The following is a 22776-nucleotide window of genomic DNA, read 5'->3' as shown; positions in this document are numbered from 1 at the left end:
CGAGACGTGAAGAAAATTGTCCTCGCTGTGCCAGCTAATCAATATCTTCGCCCTGCGAGGGGAGCGGCGCCCCAGCAATCTAACCAGCCAAGTTCAGGGTCAGCTACCACAGGGGCTCAGGGGTCGGGAGGCAGCATGGGCAGGTCCCGCATAGGGCTCGCAGCAATCAAACTTCACGTACCTCTCTCGGCTCTCCGCAGTGAGTCAACAAAGCAGCACACAGGGGGCTCGGCGAAGATCCACCGCACAGACCCCCTGCCCTACAAGGAACAGCAAGCAGGCCTGACAGCGCGTCTACCTCAAAATGGCGGTCGCATTCAGGTCAGTCCTCAAGGGGCTCACAAGGCAGAGGATCCGTTGACGGTGCGTGCCCAAGCAGCGCCTCCGTTTATCCGGGGATCCAGGCAGAGCGGCAATGGCCCAGGGAAGCTCGAGACTCGGGCTGCCAGTCTGTGGCCGCCCGTCCCATCCACGGAGCAAGTCCAGCGCGCCAAGGGTGTCCGCCGTGTAGCTCCACAGCTGGGGGAGCGCCGATCCACAGGAGCCCAGCAGCGTCAGATGTCCCACAGCTCCTCGGGTCTCAGAAGGTCCGTGCGCTATCAGTGTCCGTGCGCCTCCGTCTCCACCTCGGTAGTGCCTCTGTGATCACGCTGGCCCCCGCTCCAACGCGACCCCGGGGGATCAAGGCCCGACCGGTCAGCGAACCACTCCTCCGAGCTAGTCCCGCTCACCGAGGGTGTCCACTATCGGGGGAAGAGCCGAAACCCGTCTGCTCAGCAGCATCAGGCGTCCCTCAGCACATTAGCTCACAGCAGGGCAGCATGCTAGCTGAGTCCGCACGCCTCCGCAGCAGTACCTCCGGGAGCTCGCTGGGCCCTCGCTTCAGCTCAATCTTGGGGACTGGTGCCCGCCTGGTCCAGCGACGACAGGGACCTTTTCTCCGCACAGGGAACAGCATGGGAGCTGGTTATTATCACCCTGCCGAGACCGCAGTGTATCAGAGGCCGGGGGATTGTTTCGGCATGCCTCGCAAGGATCTCAGTTGCCGGATATTTGATGGATCTGTGGACGGTGTTGCGGAGCTCTCAGCTCTCAGCTCAAGCTGCCATCTTGGTTACGAGCAAGCTCCGCCCCTGCTTTTCTCTTGCAGCATCCTTCACCAGACAGCCTTGCTGTTCAGGCCTCCACAAGTCAATCCAATCTGAACACATTTCCCTCCACTCCTCCTGACCGGGAATCTAAACGTGTGGAAACAATTGACAAGTGGATCTTTTCTTCCACTATCCTATCCCTCTGGTCTGTCCACGCCAGCTGCTTGTTGGGCTGTTACTCAGATGCCCTTTTGGTGTCAGTGGCACAAGTCCTCCCAGGTGTTCCAGACTACCTTCAGCCTATCTTGGCCTTGGCAGTTCATGATGGTCGTGACGGGGAGAACTGTTCAAAATCCGGTATGGCATGGACACCACCTACTCCATCAGGCAAGCTAATGGCACCAGTGTTGCCATTCACCGCTGAGATCTAGTGGGTTCTCTAGTGACTTGCAGTACTCATTAATGGACATGCCCTTTGATGGGACACGCACATTCGGGGTCAAGACTGACTCCTCCAACAAGCTGTTTACAGAGAGCAGGGCTATGGCTCTCCCTTTGAGTCTCTCTGCCCCTCCTCACCAACTGTACCAATTTCAGTGCTCCTTTCACTGTTTTGGAGAGGGCATTCCTTACTGCCAGCCTGTCTAACCCCCTCAGGGCACCCAGCAATTTTTCAGCCAAAGTGCCCACCCCACAAGCGAGCAAGGTCAGCATGCTGCCTAGTTCGCAAACACCCTCCTCCCAGCAGCACTGCCCCAGCCCCACCTGCAAAACCTCTATAACATGCACTTGACAGCAGTCCCGTGCTTGCTTTCCCACTGCAATCAAGCTTCACCTGGCTGATGAGCCCTTACCAGGGCAAAACCAGTCTTAGTTGCTTGTATTCTGATTCAAGGAGCCCCTGGCTTAGCAGTTAAGTCTGGATGGTTCCCAGTGGAGCGGGGTCCAGACTGATTTGCATATGGCTGGATCTAAACTGAGGTGACATGGTGGGTAAAAAATAATGGATTGGGATGTGGCCTGAGTGATTCTCAGTGACTGAGACTAATTCAAGATTCCAGCCATCTAATTGTTTTGCAGTTGACGCTTTAAGTGCAACGTGGTATGCCCAGACGTGGATCCTATGCTCACTGTGCAACTGGAATAAAGCTTTACCCGGCTGATTACCCCTCACCAGGGCAAAACCCATCCTAGGTTGCTTGTATTACTTTTCAGGAGGGCCTGGCTTGGCTATTTGGGCTGAACAGTTCCCATTGGAGCAGGGTCAAGACTGATTTGCATTTGACTGGGCCCAAACTGAGGTGGCAGGGTGGGAAAAAATGATGGATTGGGATGCAGCTCCTAGGAATTGTCAGTGACTGAGATAAATTCCAGCATTCGATCCATTACGTTGTTTTGCACTTGATGGAGCATGGCCACCTGATAGAAGCATCTAACACCCCCACTTCTCCCGCCCCAGTGACTGACAGCGGACCATCTCTTCATCTTGCAGCAGGTCCTTTTGGCCAAAGGAGCTATAGACAGGGTGCCGGCATCAGAAGTAGGGCGTGGCTGCTATTCCCATTACTTTCTGGTGCCCAAGTAGAATGGAGGCCTGTGGCTTATATTAGATCTCTGCACTCACAATGACTTCCTGCTAAAGGAGAAGTTCAAAATGGTCATTCTGGCCCAGGTCTTGTATGGTGGTGCTAAATGCCTATTTTCATATTCCCGTCCTGCCAAATCATCAGCTCCACCTGCAGTTTTTGGTGGGACAGACGTATTTCCAATTCTCTATGCTCCCCTTTGATCTCGCCAGAGCCCCTTGGGTGTTCACAAAAGTGGCGGCAGTTCCTCTTTGGCGGTCTTTGATTCCAGTCTTCCTCTACCTTAACGACTGGCTGTTGAAGGCGAGCACGTCCCGAGCTGTTGTCGGACACCTCCAGACTATGGTGAACCTCCTGTCATCATTAAGGGTTCACTATAACCATGCCAAAGTCACATGTTACTCCTCCTCATATGCTCCCCTTCATCGGAACCATTCTGGATATGGTTTGGTTGTATGCTTTTCCCCCCAGAATTAGTCCAGGACATTCAGGCTATGATCCTGCTCTGTCAACCTCGGTCTTGGATTTCAGTGAGGTCTACTATCAGGCTGCTGGGACTGATGGCCTACTAAATGCTGCTGGTCGAACAGGCCAGGTGGAATATGCAGGCTCTGCAGTAGAATCTGAAGTCCCAGTGGGCCCAACATCAAGGGGACCACTCCAACCACATTCAGCTTTGAGGAGACTGCAAAATGTCTGCTATGTGGTACTGCGAGAAGCAGGGTGGGGTGGGGTCACGGACCCTGTGCCAGGAAGCCTGCATGTCTGGAAATGGCTAGACCACTAAGGAATATTCTTGGTGATGAACCACCTACTAGGAACATTGAATGCCAGGGTGGATGAGCCCAACCATCTGCGCCTACCGGATAGCAAGTGGTAAGTTTATACACAATTGTCAGAAAATTAGCTGGGCACCAGAAGCTGTCACTGTCCTCTCTCATGCTGCTGGCGGCTGGCAACTACTGGCTTGCAGTGTATCTGGAAAATTGTTTCAGCATGGCTCACTCACCTTAAACTAATATAATAGCCCTCATGTCGTTGACTCCTCTTTGGAGTATGTAATTTGCTGACAATCATAAGTGCAGCACCAGTCTGGAACTCCGCTTCTGCCAGCTGGATCAGCTGTAACCACTCTCGCTCTATTTGTGAATCCAGATGTTATCAGCACCGGCCTCATTCCGGGAACTTCTACTAGTTGGTTAGTCTGTGAACTGAAATATGCAGGTGACTGGAACCACCCTTCAGGACAGGTGGTGCGGAAAGAGAGGTAAGTTGGCATTGGGCGCTTTCAACCTATGATCACTTCATCAGAGCCCTGAAAGTAGCCTCAGAGCAAAATTGTAGGTGCCAATGCATGGCCTTCCCACATTCCTGATGTCAGTGGATAGTGAGGAAATGAAGCTTTTCTTATTAGAATTTACCGGTGAGCCAAAGGATACCTATTGGGTGATAAGAGGGCTCAATCCATTAGCTGTGTGGCAAACGTTTCAAACTGTTTCTGAACCTTTATGTTGTACAAAAGAGTGGGAAGTCTGTAATAACCTTATTACACAGACATCATTGCTTTATTTGGCTTGTCACAAAGTGTCACTTAAAGTATTCTAAACGCAGCACAGACATGTCAATAAGCTCACTGCTAAAACTGATATCCTGCTTGTGGACTCTGTCAGCCGAACCCCCTTCTCTTCGTTTTGGCCGAAGCAGTGGTGCTGCAGCTATTTTCATAGTGGGGGTGCTGTTCAATCATGTCATCTCGCTAAACGCTTAGGGGAAATTTGGCAGTATAGTTGTTATTTAAAACACAAAAATGCTGCCAGATGAAAAGCCCTTGAAAGGGCCTTATATTGTTCAATGTTATAAACATTTGGGTTGTATAGGGATCCTGCCGCTCTTCTTGCACCCTTAGTTCCAGAGCCACTGGGCCTGAGGAAATACCTTCTCCTCCAATGCCTGGACAATGCTTGAAGCTTGGGGTTACTCTTTTATGCTGAGTTTTCATTTAATCCTCCCCGTACCTCCAATTAAATGTGTTCTCCAAAACTATTTTCCAGATTGTATTGCCACTGAAATGGATTCTGTGGTTGGTCTATTCTCACAAAATATCTTTAATCATTGCCTTGGTCGTATACTGTTTGGAGTGCTGAAACAGCTTATATACAGGAAATCCTCTCAAAACTTCAAAGAGTTCAAAACTATACAGCCTTCCCGATGTTTGGTTTGAAATTACACAGCCACAAAACAATGGCTCTGAAATCTCCCCGCTGTCTCCCAGGGAAAGAGAATAGCCTTAAAAATCAGCCCTCCCTTACCTGATGTATTCTGTCCTACATCATTTGGCTTGTAACTCACTGTCTTGCTCCCTCCATCCTCACCCAAAAAGCACTTCGGGCCTGATTAGGTGTATGGTGGTCTTGAGACCGCCAGACTCACACAGGCGGTCCACCTTCGGCCATATTAAGACTGATAAGGTTGTATCGGCGGTGGACCGCCAGTGGCGCAAGGGAACAGTCATTCCTTGGCGGTGGTGCAGCTGTGCCACAACGCAATATGCTGAGCGGGGACTGGTTACAAGTTCTCCCAACGCAGGCATTTTATGGCAGGAGCCCCGCCCTGAAAAGGCTGGTGGTGGAGGAACAAATGGGGCCCTGCAGGGCCCCATGGCCCCCGCTATGGGGATACATTCAGGGGGGCACAACATGTGCCTGCCCCCCGTCTGTATTCCCACAAAGTTTCAGCACGGCATGGACGTCCACGCCGTGCTTGAACTTTTTGGGACGTTATTGCGCTGCCTGTCTTCTAGGCACCACCATGGGAAAGGCAAAGGACCGCCGACCGTATCATGAGTTGAACTCGTGTAAAACGAGTTCAACTCGTGATATGGTCGGCAGTCTTTGCGCGGGTTTGGCACAGGCGTTGTGCCAAAATTAATATCAGGCCAATAGAGATCACTATTTGGTGGTATGCAATGCTTTACAAACATATAAAAGTAAATAGACAGTATATTTAAACAACAAATAGTGAGTAAATGGTGAGTTCTGAATTCATTGATTAGTGATGTGTGATGGATAACATTTGGGGTCTATATTTTAATCACTTTCATTAACTTTGAAATTCGAAGAAGTATCTATTGTTAATGATAATTCTAATTCATATTATTTAAATCAAATGAACATATAATAAACACATTTTTATAAAATTCCAGTGTTTGAGGGTGCCCCATCCTAAAGGTGTGAGCTGGGTGTGTTACCAATAGCCTGCAAAAATAAAAGCTTGTCTGGTGAATTTGTCAGAATCCAGACGCCTCCACACTACTGTAAGCATAATCCAGAGAATGGATGAGAAATGCCTGTCTGTTTTCCTCTTCTCTGCTAACTAATGTCTAAGGACATCTACCAGGGACTTGACTACAGAAAAGAGAGGTTTCATGGCTAACTTAGCATACAGAATTAGAGAAAAATGTATTTCAAGTTGTTTCCAGGCTTGCCAAATGGTGCACACCATAATTCTATAAAATAGTTTTTATAAATGCCTCCATGTTCCAGTCCTCCAATCTTTTTTACACAAAGCACACAGCTGGAAAAAAACGTTAGCCTACATCATTCATATGATCCATCAACCCTTAGCTCAAGTAGCTGCCCAAATAACAAGCATTGGCATAGCCAATAGGTCTCGCCTTTGGGACCTTTTAAGTGCTTAGCCATGCCTTGCGCCCTCACCCCTAGTACAGACTGTTTGCCAAGGAAGTTTGGTACCATCACACATAAACACCTAGTGTGAACATCACCTAATCACAGATACATGTATTAAAGCATGCTACTTACCAATATCCCACAAGCACCGGCAAAGCTAATATATCTGGTATTAGCCTGCCCTCCTTTCGGCTTTGTAAGTGTTTGTTTTGAGGTATTTTTTGTAAAACATTAATGTTCGGGAGCTGTCTTGATCAATACAAAATAAATACCACTAGCTAAAACTTATTTTACTACCGGGTTTGAAACCTGGACGACCCCACTCACTTAGAGCCCGGGTGGCCGCTATAGGCACGTGTCAGAAGGCGCTGGGGCTCCGCTTCAGGTCCACGTGGACCCTCGCAAGGAGAGGAACTTTCATGTGGTTTCTGAACACCCCCCTTTCATACATCATATGCCAAGAAATACACAGCATTAACTAACCCTTGCTTCAACAACGAGAGAGAAAGCGATAACTCAAGTGGCTGAACTGCACAATGTGAAATCAAAAAACCTCATTGTGTGATCCTAGGCAGATAATTAATTCCTCTGTGCCTCATTTGTTCATTCTTTCATGTGTGAGCATCAGGAAATACTTCCGTTCAGAATATACACTGTACAAAAAACTCTATTGAATTTGATTTATTGGATTATAATGTTGCTCTAAATACAATACGGATCTAGATGAAATGGCAGGAATGTCTACACATTACTATTGAAGATAATGCATGGTCGGGTATATCTGAAGATCTTGACAAAGGCACTCAAGACGCTCGCTTGAAATTCTGTCTTTTTAAAATTTTACATGACTGGTATTGGACCCCCGTGAAACTACAAAAAGCAGGATTATTGTCGCATTCTAAATGTTGGAGATAATCTGAAGTTAATTGTGATTTTCCCCAAGAGAACTATTCTATCCCTTCGTCTTCCCCTTACCCTCTCTTTTACTTTATTGCATGATTTTAGGACTCTTCCTTCCATTACATGCCCGCAACGTCACCTTCTACACACTGCACTCTCTACTGTTAGAATATATATCTTAAGACACTGACAATCATCTAACCCTCCTTTGAATGAAGAATGCCTTGTAGCAATGGTTCAAACAGCGTCTCATTAACGTATTATATACCGACTTCAAGATCAAGAGGAAATTTTCCAACAAGTCTGCACTCCCTTTCTTCAAGACCCCTAAGCACCCTCTTCCTCCTTGCATATATTGCCTTTAACCTTTACCTCCTTATATCTGGACAAAGAGTCTATATCTATCTCTATAGCTGTACATATATTTATATATACCTGTATAAATATAGAGTTATCTAAATTCTACTTACTTATATACTTATGTTTATATTGATATATATCTGTATTCTTCTACTTAGTTATACTTATTTTGTTTACCCTTACTTTTCCTTTCCCTATCTATATGTATGTACATATTCCCACATTCAATTATTCATCCATTTATTTACATTTAATTTTCTAATTATTCCCTTCATATCTTTCTACTGTTCCCTCACATTATTCATCTTATATTTCATTGATCAATTTTTACTTTCCAGATTTTATTTCTTTATATTTATAATTATTTTACTGGTACCTATATGTTGAAATATGTGTATTTATTAACTTGTTATACCATGTTTTTCATAGCACTTTCTTCATATTATATAAGATCCCTTATGTGATTGTTACTAATATCTGTTTTCTGTGATACTATCCTATATGCTTAAAATGTTGAATGATAATCCTATCTCTTCATATTTCTGTATTCATTACAAATTTTTTATCCATAACATTTTTCGAAACAAACAATACGGATCTAGGCCAGCTGTCAGTTACCCCTGACAACTGACTTGCTTCTAGGTTCACTAATGGCATTGTCGTTAAGGGGGGTAGGGGGAGGACATTAATGTTTTGAACTTAAAGTTTAAAATCTTCCATTTAATAAATGCCTATAATGCAGTAATGCAATCTAAAGCAGGGTGGTAAAACGCTTCAGTTGTTATGGAAATACACTGTTTTGCATTTTGAAAGTTCCTTATTAAATGTAACATGGATGTCTGTTGCAAGATTTATATGTCACACTCTGATGAGCTGGCGGGTGTGCAGTGGTACCTGGCGCTGTAGCCCTGTGTGTCTGGCTGCATCTCTAGGTAGATACTGCCGGTCCCGGGTGTTCAGGGTCACACATTCTGCACGGGTAGGTGCCATGTGGGATGTTCTTACTCGCTCCAGCCCCTGTCGCCCCTCCCTCGGGTCTGCGTACTGCTGCCACCTCCAGGTGGGATATACGGGAACCTGCCCTTTGACCCTCGTAACGACGGGTGACGCCCCGATTAAGTGCTGCTCTACAATACAGTGCTCTACGGACCCTGTCAGTCTTTGTAACCTGAGCTGCCACCCTGCGCGCCGCTGCTAGCTCCCCAAGAGCAAAATGCCGTGTGAGTGACACATTGGAAAGGAGGTGGGACATGCACCCGCCTTTGGCCATTTGGGTGATTTCATTATTGAAAGACACACGCAAAGGCCAATCCAATATGTGGAAGGAGTTAGACCCACACGGAGAAGTGTAGAGTGCTTACAAGAAGCCTCCCATAGAGCAGCGGATGCGCGCTGCGCTATGCTCAACCTAAAAATTTTGTAATATACATCAGGAGGGATACGAAGGCTTAATAGACAAATCAATTTGAATACAGGTGATATTCCTATATATATTCAGTGAAGATTCTCTATGAAAACATCCTAAAGGTATAATCATGATTAAAAAAAAAAATAGCAATTAGGTAATGTACTGTCAGCTAGGCTATTATTCTTACACATTCAGTTAGTAACTGGGTTACCAAACATTTAGTCTACAGGTACCAGTAGAAGCGTCTCACACTTATTAGCATCAGGACTCCACCCTCAGTGTTTTTGGTACATTTCTTTACGAGTGACTAATCCATTATTCATTATTAGTATAATAACAACAAATGAACCAAGCCAGTTATATCCTTTGAAGCATATTCTGAATTTTACAACATATTGGAGGCTCCTACATGCCACAATCTAATTAAATATTGGAAAATATTTAATTTGAATTTGTTTGTGTGGCACAGAAATCTTAGTTTTTTGGGTAGCAAGTTTCTGGTGTATCAGAAGTTTAGTGGACCAATGTATTTTCATGTTCAATGCTTGTCATACTGTATTGAAATATGGATTACGTGTATGTTTTGTAAACTAAAGTAAAGAGAGGTTTTGAATGGAAATGGTTTTGCCATTCTATAGCATAGAGAGTCAGAGTTTTTTTTATTTTCCATCATTGATTCCATCTATATGTCTTGCAGCTTAATTATCTTTCAGTTGGAGAAATATTAGCTAAAGAGTATGGTGATCATAAGCCATTAATTGCAGTAGTTGTGCATTGAAGTTTGTTGTTTTACCCACCCCTTAACTGGGTAACAATTTGTGTCTTGCTGTTAAGGATAGTACCCTTAATTAGTTTAGAATCTTTCAGTTCCATGTGTGTTCCTTGGTAAGTTGCTAAAGCATCACCTGGCCCATTTTAATATTTGCCTTTCCTTAGCAACTTGTCATGATATTGTCAAGTCTTTTGTTGACCTCTGTAATCTGAATAATTGTTCACTTATTAACCCTCTACGCCACCCAGAAAGTAATTTCCCCATACACTTTGACACTGCCTGTTTCTCCTGTAATTGGTGCTTTCAAGGCACCTTGTCCAAAAAGTCAAGGCGTAATGAGAAGGTAGTCTTATGTAGAGTCGGCGATAAAGCTATTCTAAAATATAGGAGAACTGAAGTTAAGATCAGTAACTGGAAATCGCTTAAACCCAAAATTATTTCGGCAAACAGTTAATTCTTTTAAGATTAACAATGGGCCTATGCCTACCCCAGGGATAAATATTATCACTGAACAATGGCCATCGAAATTTTAGAACATCTACTGGCTTAATCGTGCGGGTTGCATTTTTGAGGATGTTCAATGATTTAGCCTCCTTTATATTGCAAATGGCTTAACCTTTGACTATCTCAAGGTAGTTTCGGCTTCCCTGGAAAGTCTGTCCGGTAAAGCGAGTGCACAGAAAGTGTCCCTATGGACCTTTTTAAGTCCAATATCGATTTTTATGCACCTTTACTTACCAAAGTATTAAATGGTACATGTAACAGTAAGCTTCTTCATTCCTAACCCACCTCCATAATTCCTGTTATTAAGAAAGGCTAGATTCTCACTGTAATAGAACCATAATACATGATTGAGTCAAAGGTTAAAATGGCTGGCATAATCCAGCACAATAGAAATCTGAATTGAGTCAAAGATCATAGCATCCTGTATGAATATCTCTGTTTTCAGAGAAGGCTTAGGTACAATAGAGCAGTGCTTGAATCTCCATCTTATTATTGGCAAGTACATAACTCTGAAGGTTGCCCTTTGTAATTGCCCTTTATGGACCATACTAGGACATTTGACTGTGTGAACAGGTCTACGTTATGACACCACTTAATCCAAATTGGCTGGATGTTCCCTTAGATGATTTTTTTTATCTCTGTTAGGTTCCCTTTCTGCCACAGTCAAATATGTTGCTAATAGTAAGTGCATGCGCTCCTTTAACTAATTTAGAACAGGGCATACGTCAGGGTTGCATCCTTGCCCCATTTTATTTAGTTATTATTTATATCAAAAATCTTAATTCATGTTTGATCGGTTATGAACATGATGTTCCATGGTTAACTCTAGGCCAATTCTGACACTTTTGTATGCTGGCTATGCCATTATTTGTAATGAAGGGAGGGGGGCTAAGGGCTTTACAGAGGTCCAGCATACATGCTCAAATTAAGTCACTCAATAAAGTAATGCAGTTCCTAACTAGGCCAGGGGGGACAGGTCAACTAGGTGGTGAAGTGTCCTCACTTAATAGCAGGAGGGAAGGGGAATTCCTCCTTTTGGGATTAGGGCCCTCAAACGCCCAGCCAGCTGAATGTCATGCTTCATCAGAGTACATGCTCCTCGTCAGGTCAGTGCTGCAATACCTGACGGGCTCACTATGAGGGGCTCTTTGGCGGATATCTTTTATTCCATGCCGTTTTGTGCCGTAGGTGTGAGGGGCCTATAGGTGTAGATGTATGAACGGTCAGTGGACCGTGAAGGGTTAAAACAGGAAGTTGAAGTCCAGACAAAATAGGTCCAGTGAATATGGCTTCCAACCTGGTTAAAAAGTAAATGTGGCGCACTCCTGATATGATGTGTCCGGATACTGCACGTGATCAACATGTTTCTTGCCTTAATGTCATACGATCTAGCGGCAATTCGCCAGGACCTAGGAACAGTCTAGCTACACTTGGGTGGTCTTCTAGTCTAATAACCTTGATAAACCACAAAAAGCACCTCAGATGTGGTACCTGTTAATTTTAATGGCGAGCCTAGTAAGATAAAATCATGAAACTTAGACGACAGCGAAAATGAATGCAGTTCAAAATAGGTTGGTGGCTTACACTATCGACTCCTGGCAGGTAAGACATCTGGTAATTCCAGTGCCCTAAAAGGGGGTCAATTTAGGCACGATGTTTGGTTGAGGAGAAAAAGTAAGTGGTCGCTAACTCGCTACACCAAGTAGTGAGGTGTATGAACCTGCATGGCTAGGTAAAATTCCCAAATTGCATCACTGTTAAAAGGCAAGAGACATTATTTTGTCTTGTGTACCTAATGGCCTAAAAACTGTGGTTGATGCATTTAACTATTTTATGGAGAATTTAGAACTCGGGGGCTAATTTTTCAGTATCTCATTTCATGTCATGTGGGCTTAATGGCGTTAGATTTCAAACCTTTTTCCATCAAGGGAAGGTGCACGAGAAAAAGTGCAGCAGTTTCCATGTCCTGCAGTCATGTTTGAATCTGTTAATTCATGGTCCACATGTCTGACCACTTGACAGCAGAACTATTTTCCATATGGTTGGTTCGGTATTAAATTTTGCTTCAAATCTAGGAGGTAAAACACAATTTGTCCCAATCCTATTGTGTGGTGCCGGGGTATGGGGTTATGCAAATAGAGGAGAACCTATTTTTGTTGTCATCTTTCCTTCCTCTCATTGAGTTGTCCGCACTATTTTTGTCATAAAGAGCTGGGGCTAAAGCATATTGAAGATCTTATCAAGCTTGCTCCTTTGTTATTAAAGGCCTCAGTTTGGAGCAAACTTAATGCCACTCTTCAACCACACATCATTGATTGTCTTAAATGTGATAAAGGAATAAAGATTTAATGGTTGCCCTAAATAAAACTATAGTGTAGGTTATGGTAAGACGGTTTTTATTTTTTAAACCCTTCGTCTCTTAATAGTTCTTGGAAAGTAGGCGTCTTTCCAGAGAGACAAATAAACTTGTTAAACCCATGTTCAGACAATGTTATATGTAGACAATACGTTAATCAATATTCTATTGATTGTTGCTGGTACTTGGGAGAGGGTTCTCCTCTCCAGGTTCTAAAATTGGTTCTATAAGTAAAATATTATCATTTCGCTTGGGACAGTATAGTAGCGAAACAATCTGTCCCTGTCCTTGCAATGAGTTTTCATATCAGAAACTATTGCGCTTTCTTCTTTTTCCTAAATGTTATAGTTTATACACTAGAACTTTTTTAATTCCTCTTCTTAAAAGTTACAGTTTTGAAAATATGTTGACCTGCATTGTGTTTTACACATGTTAATGGGACTGGATGTTTGCTTTGCTTAAAATCAGCAGTACAACTTGAAAGTTCCATGGTTATTAGACTGTTATTATTTTAATGTTATAGGACTATATTTTTATAATCAAATAAAGTGTTTTTTATTGATTGATTGAACTGTCAACTACTTGGGTGTGCAGGAGGAATGGATTTGAGATTTACTGAATAAAAAGTCATAGTTTAAGACCTTCAGTTTTAACCCTGCTATTGTATTTTCTAATTCTAAGGACACAGACGGCATCATAGCCTTGTTTGAAGGCACACCCACTGAACTAATTGCAACTACCAATTCATAAGCCATGAAAAACCAAAGTGCATGCTTTCGGATGAGTCCTAAGATTGTTAAAATGGCGGAATTTCTCCTAACAATTGTTTGCTGCTGTCATGGTCTCTCTTCCGACTGGCCACTGGCACTGTGGTGTATATACAGAGTTTTCCAGTCCATCTTTGTCAAAACTCCTTGTGGCCTTAAAACTCTTCTACCAAGATGTAGTTGTCACCGGTATCCGGTGCTGTTGACCCCAAGCTTCCAACCCCACCACTCCCTCATGTGTTCCATTCTTTTTGGGTTGAAAGCTTGTGACACTGAGTGGGCCAAACACCTTACTGCTTTGTATGTACATGTAGCCCGAGACCACATTGTGCTGTAGGGTATACACGTTCAGTCCTCCCTTTACTTACCTTCTGTAACATTCTTTGTGGTAGAGTCTCTATCTAGCAGCAGATTCTTCACCTTTTGAATATTCCCCAGGCATCAGACTGGATCTGTTAACATTTCCGCAATACCTCTGCGCACCAGCAGGTGGTGCCTTGCGACTCTTCACTGATGCTAATCTGCTCAAAAAGTGTCATATTGGGCCTTTATAGGCGCCAATTCCACGCTCTGATGTCACTTGGATATAAGACTGTCTACGCCCCTATATGCTGAACCTCAAAAGTAAATTGATATACCAGAGGCAGATTCCTAGACTTAGGATCTTATTAATGGGTAGACTTCAATGACATAATGGGGAGGATAGGATGGTCGGTGAGGAATGATAATCTTTACCAGAAAGAGCGTTACCGAAGATAAGTAACTTGTTCTACTCATAGAGACTTCTAGCCAGATTCCTCACCTTTGGAGTAGATACCAAAACAGTACGTATTAGAGGCGGGTCTGTGAATGTACTCAAACCAGAAAGTCCTGCAGCACCGAGCAGGCAAAGTGTCCTTCTCAGCGGCCTTGGCTGTCAGATAGTAATGCTTAGTTAACATATGGAGAGTTGCCCACGTAGCTGCCTGGCAGATGTCTAAGACAGGGACCACGTGTGCTAATGCAGCGCTGGCAGCTTTGGCCCTGGTGGAATGGGTGTGCAGTCCTTCTGGGGACTGCTTCTTTACCAATGTGTGACAGATCTCAACCGAGAGCATGATCCAGCGAAAGATGGTAAGCTTCTGCACAGCCTTGCTTTGTTTCTCCCTGGCAAACCCCACAAAGAGCTAATCGTCCAACCAGTGGTCTTTGGTACGATCTATTTAGAAACTGGGCTCTCTTTTGGGGGCCGAGCTATGGACACTCTACTCCTGCTTAGAGGGGTGAGGCGGAGCATAGAACATTGACAGAGTGATGGTTTGACTGATGTAGAAAGGCGTCATGGCTCTCAGTAGAAAGGATGTCATAGTGCGCAAAACCAGTTTATCGAGGAAGAAGGTGCATTATGGTGGATATACACAGAGCTTGAAACTCACGCTGTGCCTAAGGGATGGCATCAAACAACACTGTCTTGATGGTGAGAAGCTGTAGGGGACAGCTGTTGAGTGGCTCAAATGGAGCGCAGACAAGATTGAGGTCTCATTGGGGCATCACAAATGCACAAGGGGGAAACTATTGCAACATTTAAAAAAAAAAAAGTGTGTCATAAGTGGTGATTTAAACAAAGAGGGCTGATCGGGCAGCCATAAGAAGGCTGAGAAGGCCCAAAAGATAACCCTTAACTGAGTCCAAAGCCTAGCCAAGCGAGAGACCGAACAAATAACAAATTATCTGGCAGTGTGGCCTGAAGGAGGTCTATCTGGGGAGTGCCGCACCAAACCACAAATTTGCCCCAACAACCGGCGTATTCAGTTTTTGTCGAGGGACGTCTGGCTGCCATGATGACACCAACGACCAGGTCCTAGGTGTTCAGCTGTCACCGCTCAGTCACCAAGCATGAAGGAGAGTGCGAAGGCCTGGTGCAGAGTCCTGTCCTGCTGGTGCACCAGCAAATGCTCTTGAAGGGGAAGCTGATCGGAGGACAAAGATACTAGGATGTCTTGGGCCCATTCTGTCCTGATGCTCTTGAAAACTAGGCAATAGTGTTACCGGCGGAAAGATATACAAGAGCCTTGAGTTCCACTTGAGGCAGAACACATCTCTTGTGGTCCATTAAGTGCAGACAGGTAAGTATGTTCACCCTGGCATTCAATAAACCCACCAAGCAGTTTACCACCAGGAAGAAGTCTTGAAATTCCAGCTATTTCCAGAGGTGCAAGGCCTCATGGCACAGGATCCGTGACCCCACCCGCACTGTTTGTTGCCGTACCACCTGGCGGTGGTGTTGTCCATGAACACCTTTACCAACCATTCCTTGAAGGACGGTAGGAAGGCTTACAATCCCAAGCGGATGACCCTTTTCTCCAGAAGGTTGATATGGAGGCAGGACTGCACCTGAGACCTTTGATCTCCTCTCTGAGATGGCCGCCTTAGCCCAGAAGGGGCACATAGGTCATCACTGTCAACTCTAGGTAGAGAAGGGGTCTGCTGCTAACCCAATCGTGGGTCAGTAGCTTTACAGTCTCCTCTGAAATCTGGGCATGGTCGGAAAGGTCTCCTTTATGTTGGGCCCATAGGGTTCAGAACCTGGCATGCTTAATCAGTAGAATGCAGGAGGCCATCAGTTCTGGTAGCCTCAGATTCGACCTCCCGGAAATCCAGGACAGAAGCTGAAAGATCAGGATCATAGCTTGAGTATTCTAAACTCTTTCCCGGGGGAAGGGCACAAAAACTGCCCTTGTCCAGCTTGACTCGGATGAAGGGGAGCATCCGTGAAGGAGTCAGATACTCCCATAGATGACAGGTTTACCTTAGTCAGGAGGGGGTTGACAACTGCCTTGGACGAGCCTGCCTTTAACAGCCTGACATGAGGTAGTTGAAGACTGCACCCCAGACATCCAAAGGTGTGCTGCTACCACCGTCATCACTTTCATGAACACTCGAGGAGCGCTGGTGAAAAAAAAAGGGAGCACAGTGATCTGAAAATGCTCCTCTCCCACCATGACCCCCAACTCGTGCCGATGGACCGGCAAGATGAGAATATGGAAATAGGCATCCTGCGGGTCTAATGCCACCTTCCAGTCCCCAGGGTGGAGGGCAGATGAGACCTGGGCCAGGGTGTGCATTTTGACTTTCTCCTTCTAGATGAAAGAAATTGAGAGAGCACATGTCTAGACTAGGCTGAAAATCTCCATACTTCTTGGGCACTAGAAAGTAGCAGAAATCAGAACAACGCCCTACTACTGGCCCTGACACACTCTTGATAGCCCCTTTGGCCAAAACTGGATTGCATTTCCTACTGCATATTGTAGACATGATCCTCCATCAGTCATTGGGTAGACAGAGGAATGTGCGGTTGCAACTAATTCTGACCTTGGCCGCATCAGGACCATCCTGAAGAGTCTGTGAAAACCAGAGCAAAGGTCTCCCTTAACTCCAAAGAGGACTTGTGCCACTGACTCCCAAAGGACATGAAAATAGCGAGCAGGCAAACAGGAGGCATTGATCAAATACACTGCCAATCTGGCTTTGGAAAATAAATGTTTCTGGAAAGTCCTCCACTGTCTTTCATTCGCTGTCAGGGGCATAGTGGGGAAGCACCATCAGACTCTCTGGAGAGTGGTGTAGTGACAACAAGGCCTGGTCGCCTCGAGTAGGATAATGGCGCCTGGCAATTTGCTGACTAACTTGAGGGCCAATACAAGGCTTAGTCCAAGCCCTTAGAGTGTCCTTCAAGGCCTCATTGAAAGGGAGGAGCGGCTTAGAGGCAGGATGCAGGACTTCTGTCAGGATATTCTTTTCACCTCCATGCTGGGGACGCGGAGGGGTCAAGGTCTTCTCTGCCCTACGCATAGCCATAGCATAAAATGCAGATGCTTCTGTGGCTAGTCCAGAAGCAGAGAAAAGGTCTGTTTTGGGGCACGTATCTAGCCCACTAGTTTCTTGCAAGTCCTCCTACCAGTTGTCATCATCACAGGGCTGGGCAAACTGATCACACTGGTCATAACCGTTATCAGAGTCTGTTGCAAAAAGAATATTAAGAATGTTGCCTGCCTTGTGGTAAAGCAAGTGCAGAAACCTCATACTGATCCGATTGCAAGGTCAGCCAGTGCCGGACTGGTGTCAGGTCGGCATCCGATAGGACAATCTGGACCACCTCTTCGGGCTGTGAAGTTGGCGTCAAGCTCCACATACCCGGGCTTGGAATGGACTTGTGCCCCAGGGGGCAACGTTGATAATGGAGCTGACGGCAGAAGTGGCTTAGAAAATCCAGTTGGCGCCGGTGGTAATCTACGTGCAGGGCCTCTTGACTCTGTGGGACTGAAAGGCAGGCCAGAGGTAGTTGGTAGAGATCTGAAGAGCCGCAGCATAGTTGCTTGAAACTGGCACAGTGTGTCTGAAGGCACCAGAAACTGGGGTGTTATGTTGGACCAGCTGCGAAATTAGCTCGGAAGTGGGCCGATTTGGAGCGCGATGAAGACTGACCTCTAGAGTGGCTCCGTCGACTTCAGGAATTGGAGTGGAAGTGGGATCAGGTTTTGGACTTGGAGCAGGATTTGGAGCAGTACTAGTGCTGCAGCTTCTTATGCTTGATGACATCTAGTTTCACCTTGCATTCCCTGATGGCCTTCAAGTTCATAGACACGCAGTTGACGCAGGTCTTGGAGTCGTGGCTATACACAGACACCACAGGCAAACCTCGTGGGGATCTGCCTTAGACATTTGTGTGTGACAGTTCTTACATGGTTTAAAACCTGTGGTCTTAGGGAGTGATATTTCTTGCACACTGTTGAGAAGTTTGTAGAGAAATCTCAAAAAAGCAGCCTCTGAGACGAGAGAAGCTTCAGATCCACACTTAGAGGTCAGAAAAGAAAGGAACTGAGGTCAGTTCACAGGGTTGACGCCTACAATGGCCCCGCACATCACTTCCAGACCGAAATAGCATCAGTGCGGAGCCACGCGGTGCCACCTACTGAATCGCAGTGGTTTCCTGGTCCAGCCTGAGGTTTATATTTAAAAGGTGATCAGAATACATTTTTGATTCAACTACAGAATCACCCGTACCCGATCGCTGGTTCCGACTGGTGAATTCGATGCTGGGCCGGTTTCTGTGGGGGCAAGGGGCGGTGCGGGTGGCGTTGCGCACGTGCTTTCTCTCCACCTATTGTGGAGGGCTGGCGACATTAGACATGCTCTCGTACTATCAGGCATCGCACCTGTTGGTCCTCAACGAGTGGTGGTACGGAGACCGAGGGGACCCGGCTTATGCACTAGAGAGGCACCTAATGGGGCAGCATACTCTCCACACAATCCTATACTCGGCGATGCTGCGAAATGCGCTGCCGCCGGTGTCCAGAGTGGTCTTTAAGATTTGGCGACAGTCCCTAAGGAGAATGGGGTGGTGGAACACGCTGACGGGGGAAACCCCTTTGTGGCACAATGGACGACTGCCGGAGCTGGCGGCGCTGCAGAGGTTTAGTGGATGGGACGACATTGGCATTTCCACCCTGGGCGACATGATGAGGAATGGGTCCCTTAAATCGTTCCGGGATTTACAGGAAGAATTTGGCATGCCCCGGACACAGTTCTACCGATACCTCCAGCTCCGTCATGCGCGCTCCCCCAGCCTGGAGGGTCTTGCTGACATTCCCGAGTTTAGCCCATTGGAGGAGTAAAGTCTTTATGGGCGATCTTGCAACTAAAAAGATCTCGCGGATCTATCAGTCCCTAGTCACCCACAGTGCGCCCACTCTAGACAAACTGCGGAGGGTGTGGGAGGAGGATGTGGGCTCGCTGGAGGAGGAGGATTGGAGGGAGGCCCTGGCCGCCCCTCGGGGAGCGGCTATTGCGATGCGCCTCCGCCTTATCCAATTCAAATACCTACACCAGGTATACTATACTCGGGTGCGACTGTATCGGGCGGGCCTGGTAGCCTCCCCGGAATGCCTCAGGTGTGGTAGGGCAGAGGGCACATTCCTACATACGGTCTGGCATTGTTCGTCGCTTGATCGCTTTTGGAGGGGGGTCTTCTCTTGTTTGTCTGAGGTCCTGGGAGGGTTGCTCCCGCGTACGCCACAGCTCGTGCTGTTACATGTCATGGATGGCATCGGGGGCAATATCTACAAACGGCATCTTATGCTGCTGGGCCTTACATTGGCGAAACGTGACATTGCCAGGATGTGGAAGGATGAGCGGGCTCCCTCTGTGCCCGCTTGGAAAAATGGCCTGGACTTCTGTATGGGGCTGGAACAGCCCATCTTTGTGGCCCGGGGCTGTCCGCGCAAGCATTATAAAATTTGGAAGTGGTGGGCGGATTATCGGGCCTGTGGCTGGAGCCCCCAGTGGTGACGGAAGATATCCTAGTGGGATTAGGGCAGGGCTAGAGTGGATGGGTCTGCGATCTGGGGGGGGTGGGGCCACTGGGGGTGTGGGGGCGCTTCGAGTGAGATGGTCCTCTACTAGAGCGAGTAGGCCGTCATTCTTATTCCTCTCATTGAGCCTTGGGCGTGGGCGGGTGAGCGGTTCTCAGTGGGAAGAGCGCAACTCGAGGGGGGGAGTTGGGGGGAGCGGGGGGGGGGCGAGGTAGAGATCCGAGATTATACTTCAGATCAAAGAATGTGTTTGTTCTGTTTTTTTCTTTTCTTCTTAAAAATGGAAATGTCCTTTTGCGGTCTTATTACTGTGTAACTTGATGCGGCAGTGGCCTCTGGGGTACAGAGCCCTGTGTATATTGTGCAAATGACAAATAAAAATCTGTTAAAAAAAAGAATACATTTTTGATGTTAGGTGCTGTTCGGCGCTCATTGTGTGCTCCTGAGTTTACGGTACCCCCAACTTCAGAAGCAGCAGTCATTCTGCAGTGATGATCATACTGGCGAAAATGTTGATTTATATATTTATTTAATACTTGCTATAACACAATAAAAATAGGGATTCAATGCATTTTAGAACGATTAATTTGCGCATGAATCAATATAAACACTACATTCTTCAAAAATGGCTTATCTTACAGCATGGAGTTGACTGTAGCAGAGATACCCATACTTTAAAATTGATCATGAGTTTGGTAATTAATCACACCAAGTAATGCCACATTTTTTGTTATTGGACAACCTTGATTTTAGAGAAAATATTTTCAAAGTAGAAAAACCACAGCAGATTGTGTGGCCTTTTAATATACCTGTAAATAGTGGTTACAGACTTCCAGGGTCCTTTGTAGCCTCAATCCTTATTGATTTCGGTCATTCATAGTTTCATCTGCATTATGGACCTCAGCCTTAGCTCGATTTTGGATTGGCCTTCTGGAGCTTGTGTACACTTATTTAATTGGAGACTGTATACATGAGAGATTCACCATATCAAACTGTACTTAAATTAATTATTTGAGTTTTGAGCTTTTATGGGACTTGGTACATACAGCAAAGGAAATGGATTGTGGGATTTAAAAAACAATAATTTATCCAAATGTTTTTCTGTAATTTCCTTACACATTCTAGAATGTCTTGATGCCAGATATTTTAGAAGGTTTGTGCATTTTAAAATGTAAAAAAAATGCCTTTTTGCCTAATTATGTTATCAGGAGGGACTGCATTTATTTTCTGCTTAATTTTTCATTACCGTGTGTAGTTGTCCAGTCTAAAGTAATTTCTCTTTTGCCCTTTTGGTGACACAGATTATATTGCTGGTCACTATCAGTACAAACTGTTTTATTGCAAAAAAAGCCTTTCATCAGGTTACCAAGTTCTTCAAGTGGACTTAAAGCGCACCCATTGTTAATCATTGGTTGGCCTTATTGTCACTCTCATTTGCTTGCTTCTTATCCAAAGCCTTACCTTGTCCATATCTTGTTTATTCTGCCTCTGGAGCATAGCTCTTTTACTTGTGTTTTTCTACTACTAACTTTTAGAGAACTACTTATTTTCTTTTAAATCAATCACGTAGAGTGCATGTCTTTTCCAGTGGTTTTTCTTTTGTGCTTCTCTCCCAAGCTCTGGGTGCTCTCTTGTCAGTCTGCTTTTTTCCCCTTCTTGCACTGCTCTCTCTCTCGTTCTCTTTGCTTAAGCACCCCACAAGAAGATGTGTGCTCCAGCTGTGTGCCCTATGTGCTGCGCTGTGTTGCGATCGCTTGTCCATGTGCTTCTCTCCCAGACCCTGCTCTGTTACTCTGCGTCACCTGTGTGCTTTTCTTCTGTTCTCTTCCTCCACTGTCCGTGTTCTATTTCCCCCTTCCCCTGACATGCTTCTCATTACCCCACTGCCCCAGCACTCTTTTTTTTTTTTTTTAAATTGGTGCTTTTAAATTAAAAACACAAACCTGAATTTATTTACCAATCCAAGTGCTGTCTACCATCATGGAGCCATAAATAAACAAATATAGCAAATAGAGCCCGCACCGTTTATCCGGTGTGCAAATGCGTTAATATCTTTTTTTTTTTTTTTTTTACTTTTGACTATGCTTGATATTTTCCAGATGGTGTACAGTGCCGCCAAAAGCAATTGGCATAGCCTCGTTGTTGAAGGTGAAATTAGTTGGCTTTGCCAGTGCCTGTTTCAATATTTGCTGTGACTCTTTAACATACATTTTATTTTCCCAACCCTTAAGAGACTAGCTGCTTTCCAAGTGCAGCAGTATGTGGGCTATCCACCTTGTCTGGAGCTGCTCAATTTTTCTTTTCTGTTTGACCTGTATCTTAATTTCTTGGTGCAAGCTTTAAGAACATTGTCACACAGTTCAGTCGATCATTATATTAACCCCTTCAGTGCCCCACCCTTTCCCCGCCCTGTGCCGGCCCTTTCATTAGCGGGCGGGGTTCATGACGAGATAGTCTCGTCATGGGCACAGCGCAACCGCGCTCCATGACGAGACCATCTCGTCATGGGCACTGAAGGAGTTAAACAAAATGTGATATGTTGATATGTCTTGGTTTTATCCTATATGTGGATTCCCACACATCTTATGTTGTGTCTACATTGCAATTTACTCCTTTGTCATTTGGGTTATAGGATGGCCCCTGAAGTTATCTTGGCTATGGATGAAGGACAATACGAGGGAAAGGTGGATGTCTGGTCTCTTGGCATCACCTGCATTGAGTTAGGTGAGTAAAAACAATGGTGGCAATGTCATGTAAGGCATAATCATATGCCAACTTCAATGGCACCATACATTATTTCTTATTAAAGGCCTACATCAGAGAATTGGCAACTGATTGGCAGCACTGTTAGCTTTGCAGAAAACAGAGACCTAAACCTACAAGATGAATTTGTTACCTCATGGGTGAGGAGGCTCAGTTCACCAGTACTGGTGGCCACTAGTTTTACTGACTGTGTTGTGGGATATACTCATTTATCTGTATTTAAAGCATCC

General features: G+C 45.5%; 1 protein-coding gene across 7 annotated transcripts in view; it reads left to right on the top strand.

The window, feature by feature from the left end:
* Positions 1-22776, top strand: part of TAOK3 (TAO kinase 3) — a 1246906-nt gene that overhangs the window by 589845 nt on the left and 634285 nt on the right. For all 7 annotated transcript variants that reach the window (XM_085636070.1, XM_085636074.1, XM_085636076.1 and 4 more), the window contains one exon: positions 22416-22507. In XM_085636070.1, coding sequence (XP_085492196.1) covers positions 22416-22507 — 92 coding nt within the window. The remainder of the gene's footprint in view (positions 1-22415; positions 22508-22776) is intronic.

Source organism: Triturus cristatus, chromosome 11 (assembly GCF_964204655.1).
Source record: "Triturus cristatus chromosome 11, aTriCri1.1, whole genome shotgun sequence".
NCBI lineage: Eukaryota > Metazoa > Chordata > Amphibia > Caudata > Salamandridae > Triturus > Triturus cristatus.
Note: the sequence above shows the minus strand (reverse complement) of the source record. Positions and strands in the feature narration are given on the sequence as shown.